This window comes from Drosophila kikkawai, chromosome 2L (genome assembly GCF_030179895.1).
Source record: "Drosophila kikkawai strain 14028-0561.14 chromosome 2L, DkikHiC1v2, whole genome shotgun sequence".
NCBI classification, from domain to species: domain Eukaryota; kingdom Metazoa; phylum Arthropoda; class Insecta; order Diptera; family Drosophilidae; genus Drosophila; species Drosophila kikkawai.
In genome coordinates this window covers 1093008-1100089 of record NC_091728.1, presented here as the reverse complement: position 1 = coordinate 1100089, position 7082 = coordinate 1093008, and the positions used below count along the sequence as shown (strand labels likewise).

Below are 7082 nucleotides of genomic sequence, written 5' to 3'. Positions count from 1 at the left end.
AAAAATGACCAACTTATATTTTAAAATGGCAAAATTTAAGTTTGGCGGTTACAATTTGCGTTATAGATGCCAATCAGTGATGCTCATCTAGCTATATTGCAATATTGGGGGAAAATGGCATCTAACTTGACAGTGATGCTCACTTAGCTATATTGCAATATTGGGACAAATTCGCATCTTGTCAAAACTGCTGATTTAGCTATATAGCATTGTGCACACTTGTACATTATTAAATTAATTTGCATGGCTAAAAGTCAAGACGGGGACCTTATTATTTACTACAACAACAACATATATGCAACAAAATATCTTACAGGCAAATATTTACAACAACCAAATAATTTAGAGCATTTATAGCTATTTTCCATTTAGATGTTAGCGTTGCCGGATGTCGCGCTGTCACCCATGTTTCATTCCCACTGTTTAGCAAAGTTTCACTCCATTGTATCGATAGATAATATCGATGGCAAAATCGATATTTTCATCGAGGTATTGCCATCTGTATTTGTTGACGTGTGCCTGCTGCGTGTCATTTTTTATACCTCGTTCATTTTCCACCCCGTCAGCCGGCGATTTTTCACTACAGAGAGCAGGACAGGACATGGCTGAGGGAGTGATTGGAACCGTTAAGGATGCCATCAAGGGCATCCTCGAAAATGTGAGCGGCGGAGGCGCGCCAAAGAACGAGTCGGCCCCGCCGCCGGCGGAGAAGGTGCCATCAACGCCCGAGGGAATGGCGGTTGCCTACGGAAGCCTGGTGGTGATGGCTATGCTGCCCATCATCTTTGGCTCCATACGCTCCGTGAAGCTGCACAAGCTGAAGAAGGTAGGTGGCCATTGGAAGTGTGGATTCCATCCCGATGCTAACTGGATGCTTCGTTTCCTCCTCCGCATAGTCGACGGGCGAGAAGGCCGATACGATGACCAAGAAGGACGCCATGTACTTCCCGCTGATCGCGTCGGCGGCCCTGTTCGGCCTGTACCTGTTCTTCAAGGTGTTCCAGAAGGTGCACATCAACTACCTGCTCACCGGGTACTTCTTTGTGCTGGGCGTGATTGCGCTGGCGCACCTGCTCAGCCCGGTGATCAACTCGCTGATGCCGGCGGCGGTGCCCAAGGTACCGTTCCACATCCTGTTCACCAAGGGCGAGGGCAAGCACAAGGAGGACATTGTGAACTACAAGTTCTCCACGCACGACATTGTCTGTCTGGTGATCTCCTCGGTGATCGGTGTGTGGTATCTGCTGAAGAAGCACTGGATCGCCAACAATCTCTTTGGTCTGGCCTTTGCCATCAACGGCGTGGAGATGCTTCACCTGAACAACTTTGTCACGGGCGTGATCCTGCTGAGCGGCCTGTTCTTCTACGACATCTTCTGGGTCTTTGGCACCAATGTGATGGTCACGGTGGCCAAGAGCTTCGAGGCACCGATCAAGCTAGTGTTCCCCCAGGATCTCATCGAGCACGGACTGAATGCCTCGAACTTTGCCATGCTGGGACTGGGCGACATCGTCATTCCGGGCATCTTCATTGCCCTGCTGCTGCGCTTCGACGACAGCAAGAAGCGCAAGACGCGCATTTATTTTTACTCCACGCTGATTGCCTACTTCCTGGGCCTGCTGGCCACCATCTTTGTGATGCACGTCTTTAAGCATGCTCAGCCGGCGCTGCTCTACCTTGTGCCCGCCTGCATGGGCACGCCGCTGCTGGTGGCGCTCGTCCGCGGCGAGCTGAAGGTTCTGTTTGCGTAAGTTCCATCTTGATCTCTCACCTGTGTTCCTCGCTCTAAGGCCTCCTTTCTCTTGCAGCTACGAAGACCATCCCGAGGAGAAGCCCGAGAAGAAGGAGAAGAAGGACAAGGAGGAGAGCACATCCAGCTCGTCCGGCAGCAAAAAGAAGGAGTCCAAGAAGGCCAAGTAAGGCCGGGAGGAGGCTCCCATCTCCCCGAACAACATCTCCATTCGTTCCATCGTAAAAAAGTCTTCTGCAGCCGCTAGCCAAGCCAAGCCTTCTTTGAGTCACTGCTTCCGCTTCAGATCCTTCTGCATCCTTCCTCCGTGCACTGCAAAAAAGACGAAGATTCACTAGATTGAGTTAGTTACGTTCCTTTGCGTAAGGCACAACAACCTTATTTAGTTCGATTAGGTTTACAATTGTAGAAAACTAATTTGTCTACTTTTCTACCAGAATCAAATTAAATTGTAGAAATATAACACTAATTTATGTAACTCCCGGGGAAGGGAGGCGTAAATTTAAATAAATACAAATATATTCCAAAGCGATTTGTTTTTAATTAGGTTTTTTAAAGGATTTTGGGAGGATTAGGAAATTCATTTCTAAAACTTTGAAAACCCATAATTAATTATAACTATTAAACATTATAATTATTATTTTATTGTATTTATAGCTATTTATCTGACCTTGACTGTAAAAACGATAGTTGTCAGTAAAAATATCGCTCGTTACGATAACATCACATGAGAGATACAAAAAACAAAAGGTTGATTATAGAATCTACATTTGAATTTTAATATTTATCATTACTCTTGTTAATATTAATTTTTAAATTTAAAATTTAAATTTAGTATATTTTAAACGATAGTTTAACAACTATCGGCAGGGCTACTCCGAAACGATGCATTCGAATGTGCTATCGAAGTTATCACATCTCTAACACCACCTCGAAGCGTTCCGGAGAAAATTGCGCTAGAATTCGCAAAAAAGGCGAAATAATTAATAATTGTAACACCACAATTACTAGTTATTAATAGCGATTGCAATTTGCATTTAAGGTAGGTTAATAGACCCATTTGCACCGCTTGGATCCCGGAGCGGACAAGACAAGGCAAGCCTAACCGCACACTCACACACCCACACACACACTCGCATTTTTCAGAGACAGACGCGCGTGTAGAGCAGAGATCTTGGAGATTGCAACGGAAGACAGGAAGAAAAGGAGCAGAGAACTATGTCTGGCATCGCCATTACACGGCTGGGGGAGGAGCGCAAGGCCTGGCGCAAGGATCACCCGTTCGGCTTTGTGGCCCGACCGGCCAAGAACCCGGACGGCACCCTCAACCTGATGATCTGGGAGTGCGCCATTCCCGGCAAGAAGTCGACACCTTGGGAGGGCGGCCTCTACAAGCTGCGCATGATCTTCAAGGACGACTATCCCACTTCGCCGCCAAAGTGCAAGTTCGAGCCGCCATTGTTCCATCCCAACGTGTACCCATCGGGCACCGTGTGCCTGTCGCTGCTCGATGAGGAGAAGGACTGGCGTCCCGCCATTACCATCAAACAGATTCTGCTGGGCATTCAGGACCTGCTGAACGAGCCCAATATTAAGGATCCGGCCCAGGCGGAGGCCTACACCATCTACTGCCAGAACCGGTTGGAGTATGAGAAGCGTGTGCGTGCCCAGGCCCGTGCCATGGCGGCCACCGAGTAATCCATACCGGCAACTCCCTTACATAGAAATAAACACACACACACACCCACAACAAAGTCGAAACATCTAGAAGAAGGGCGTTTTCGAGAACGCCTTTCGCACCTTTTCACCTTTACAATATCGATTTAATTGAGAAACAACGCAACACTACACTTAACGACATAGCAACTGAATGCGAAAGAGAGAGAGTCTACAAAGTTCCCACATAATCCGACACACTCCATCATCCCAACCATGTACACACACGCACACCAAGAGATTGTGACTACGTGGCGGGCATTACTCGCCGGGATCTTGGTGGAGCTATGGAATTCCAGCAAATGAGGCGGATACATCTCTTATAATTTCTTCTTAAAATTCACGTTTTGTTGTATTTAGGTTAAATACGATATAAATATGTACTCGTATCATTTCAATAAAAAATTAAAAATGTATTAGTCATAAAGATAACGGAACTGTGTGTGTGGGATTTGGTTTTGTGGTGGGTTACTCGTGGTAAGGTAATAACTAAAGGTTATTTTTATGGGTTTAGAGAGTTATATAAAAGGAAACGGAAGCCCCTTTGTGTGAGTACAAATCACGAAGAGGGACGAAGCAAGTAGCGCCTTTGTTGGCCAATTTCTACTGTCCTAAAAACTGTTTTCTCTTTTAAGATTCTTGACCTTCTTTTATTTGTATTTATAGCTAATTTATATTTTATTCTTATGCAATTCTCCACATTTTTTTCGATAGATACTCTGTGTTTTTTCCACCACCTCTTTAGAATCAAAACTCTACGATTCTTCCACCACCTCATAGGGATAAAAACTCTCCACTTACCCTTGGAGTCTTCATAATCCCACAACTCTTAGCCTTTTCTCTCACTTAATCTGCACTCTTCGCTAAATAAAAAACACACTTTTAGGGAAATAATAAACTTTAGTTTCTAAATACTTACTTTTAAAAATTAACTGATGAATTTTCTGCAATGTTTATTTTCCACAAAATAATTTTCTTAACTTTTTACTCCAACACACATCCTTCTTCTACTCCAACGCTCGTACACATCTCAACTCCGAGCTATGGTTGAATAAATTAATTATTTTTATTGTCGCACACACTTAATAAATAAACGTACTCGCTTGATGTACTCATTTACAATACAATAATGGATTCTACAATAGGAATATTCCGACTTCTGTCTTCTCTGCTCCACAATTCTCCTTCCTCCTGGGCAAAACTTGTAGTTTCTCCGCTTTAGTTTCTCCGTCTAAGTGGTAAGCTTTGGCATGCATTATATGTCATGGGGTTCCCACACAGCGTGGGCTTATGCGTCTCTATTATGTCTAGGATCTATGGTCTATATATGTGTATTATATGCGTTTAGGGTGTGTATGTCTAACGATCGGGTTAAGTCGTAGTGGGACAGCGAGATTCTCCGGGAATACTGTCGTCGACTACAGGTGGCTTTAGGCTTAGGCTTAGCTTTAGTTTTTGTTTTAGGATTCGATTCGATTTTAGGTTCGGTTCAGAAGCACTTGTAGTACCATTCCAGCTGCTTACGCTGCTCCTCCCAGCGCAGCTGGCTCTCTCAAATGGCCGCCTCCTGCAGGTTCTCCTTGTTCTTCTGCTGGCCGCCGCCGCCGGCTACGCCGATGCCACTGCTAAGACCACCCATTCCCAGGTTCGGACTGGGACTATCGCTGACCTCCGGCCGATGGGGCTTGTTCTTGCAGTAGAACTGCTTGTGGGCCAGGTAGGTCTTCACATAGTTGAAGGATATGTCGCATGTGGAGCAGTACTTCTTCATCACCTCGGCGGCGGCCACAGCAGCAGCGGCTGCAGCGGCTCCTAAGGGTGAGGCCACCGTCGTCAGGCTATCAATGTCCATGGGCTCGGCCTTGATGTGTGGCGTCAGGGTGGGCACGGGAGAGGAGTTGTTGTTCTCCTGGACCAGGCTCAGCGTGGACGAGGGTGGATCCAAGGGCTCGGACTTGATGTGGAAGCTAAAGGGAGATTCAGATTAACTTCGTTTGTAAAAGCAGATTCATAATCCTCATCCCTACCTGGCTGCCTCGCCATTGGAGCCCTCGGAGTGCTGGTTGCTGGCTGTCGAGTTCAAGATCACTGAATCCTGATCCCTGCACTCCGGCGAAATCGAGGGGGAACTGATGAGGGCCACGTGCGGATGCAGCAGCTTCATGTGGCGCAGCTGCAAGGATTTAATCTCACTCAGTTAAAAGCTCTCCAAGATCACGGGGCTCCTACTACTTACCACATTGCCCTTGTAGGTGGAGGCGTAGTTGCAGTAATCGCAGTTGAACAACTGCGGCGGATGATCCATGGCCGACTCCTGCTCCCTTAGCTCCTGGCTGATTGCACGACCCTGCTGCTGCTGCTGCTGCTCCTCCTCCTCCTGAAAGATGCAAGTCATGAAGTGCTCCTCGTTCACCTCGCTGGTGGTCTTCTTGTCGAAATGGGTGCGTATGTGGGTGCGCATCCCCCGCAGCGTGTTGCCCTTGTACTGGCAGATGCTGCAGCGGTAGGCCTTCACGGTGCCATGCATCTCCATGTGCTTCTTGGCCAGCGCCGCCGTGGGACTCACCACACCACAGACAGGGCACTTGTTCAGGCTATTGGAGGCGGCGGCCAGCGAAGAGGAGTTCGCGGAGGAGGAGCCGGAGTTGGCTGTGGGTGCCGCCAGGACACTGGTGAGTGGCGCTGGACAAGGGAGGCCCAGTTCGTGAAGGGTCTTGCACTTGCCACACTTCTCCTTGACCGGATCTGAGGGCGTTCCTCCAGCCGTGGCTCCTCCCTTGGGACAGTAGTAGTTCTGGTGGGCTCGCAGGTTGTCCAGGGAGGTGTATTTGATGCCGCAGGCGGCGCAGATGAGTTGCTGGTACGCCACCGGTGTTGTTTCCACCGAAGTGGCAGGCTCTGATCCTCCTCCCACGCTAGAACCTCCGGCTCCGCCGGCTCCTGGCGAGACAGCCGACTTGGCATCGCCATCAGCGGAACCCTCCTGGTTCCTGGCGGAGCAGTAATGCTGCTTGTGCGCCAGGTAATTCTCATATTTGCAGAAAACGATATTGCACTCCTTGCACTTGGACACGCCCTGCTTCACATATATCTGCGGTTGCTGGGGGGCTCCTGCAGTGGCTCCACTTCCCCCGGGATTCCCTACACTAGCCTGCGCCTGGGAAGGACCTCCTCCTCCGGCCACTGCAGCCGCCGCAGCTGCCGCCGCCGCCAGCTTGAGGGCCAACTCCGGATTGGTCTTGGCCAGCAGGGATTCGGACAAGCCAAAGTCCGCTGGCAGCATGGAGCGCATGTCCAGCAGGCTGGGTACCACACCCAGGCCAGGTGGCGACATGGAGGCATTGCTGCCGGCTCCAGAGCTCCGGGGACTGATGGTTCGCCGCTTGGGCGAGGGACTCATCGAGGGGCTGCTGGGCAGCGAGGGAGCGCACACGATCTGTTCGGGAGTCACGCTTCCGCCAGCCGAGGTTTCTGCAATCTCTTTGCCCACGTTGCCCAGCAGCGCCTCCTCCATATCGAGGAGAGCAGAGCGCAGGTGTCGCTGCCGCAGGCTCAGCGAGTTCAGAGAGATGGGCGAACGGCGCAGTGAGAGATCCAAGGGCGCAGACTCTCTAAA

At 49.3% G+C, this 7082-nt stretch overlaps 3 protein-coding genes across 8 annotated transcripts in view; 2 read left to right on the top strand and 1 right to left on the bottom strand.

Moving 5' to 3' along the window:
* The first annotated feature begins 519 nt into the window (after positions 1–519).
* Positions 520–2278, top strand: LOC108074350 (minor histocompatibility antigen H13). The gene is made up of 3 exons (XM_017166375.3): positions 520–826; positions 897–1747; positions 1809–2278. The coding sequence occupies exons 1-3, from the start codon at positions 602–604 to the stop codon at positions 1918–1920; spliced, it is 1188 nt and encodes a 395-aa protein (XP_017021864.1). The 5' UTR covers positions 520–601; the 3' UTR covers positions 1921–2278.
* Positions 2279–2634: 356 nt separating this feature from the next.
* Positions 2635–3898, top strand: lwr (ubiquitin conjugating enzyme lesswright). The gene is made up of 2 exons (XM_017166234.2): positions 2635–2792; positions 2897–3898. Exon 2 carries the CDS (start codon positions 2969–2971, stop codon positions 3446–3448), a length of 480 nt encoding a protein of 159 aa, XP_017021723.1. The 5' UTR covers positions 2635–2792; positions 2897–2968; the 3' UTR covers positions 3449–3898.
* Positions 3899–4312: 414 nt separating this feature from the next.
* ush (Zinc finger protein ush) overlaps positions 4313–7082 on the bottom strand; it is an 84685-nt gene continuing 81915 nt past the window's right edge. For 5 of the 6 annotated variants that reach the window (XM_070288611.1, XM_070288604.1, XM_017166297.3 and 2 more), the window contains 3 exons: positions 5703–7077; positions 5494–5639; positions 4509–5433 (listed from right to left, as the gene is read on the bottom strand). In XM_070288611.1, coding sequence (XP_070144712.1) covers positions 5019–5433; positions 5494–5639; positions 5703–7077 — 1936 coding nt within the window. In that variant the 3' untranslated portion in view covers positions 4509–5018. The other variant, XR_011445668.1, reaches the window with a different exon arrangement.

What these genes read in the sequence shown, in the direction of transcription:
- LOC108074350 (XM_017166375.3), top strand. Translation starts at nt 602, where the DNA reads ATGGCTGAGGGAGTGATTGGAACCGTTAAGGATGCCATCAAGGGCATC. An exon ending in AGCTGCACAAGCTGAAGAAG is followed by an intron (nt 827 to 896) that starts GTAGGTGGCCAT and finishes TCCTCCGCATAG; the next exon opens with TCGACGGGCGAGAAGGCCGA. An exon ending in GAGCTGAAGGTTCTGTTTGC is followed by an intron (nt 1,748 to 1,808) that starts GTAAGTTCCATC and finishes TTTCTCTTGCAG; the next exon opens with CTACGAAGACCATCCCGAGG.
- lwr (XM_017166234.2), top strand. Translation starts at nt 2,969, where the DNA reads ATGTCTGGCATCGCCATTACACGGCTGGGGGAGGAGCGCAAGGCCTGG.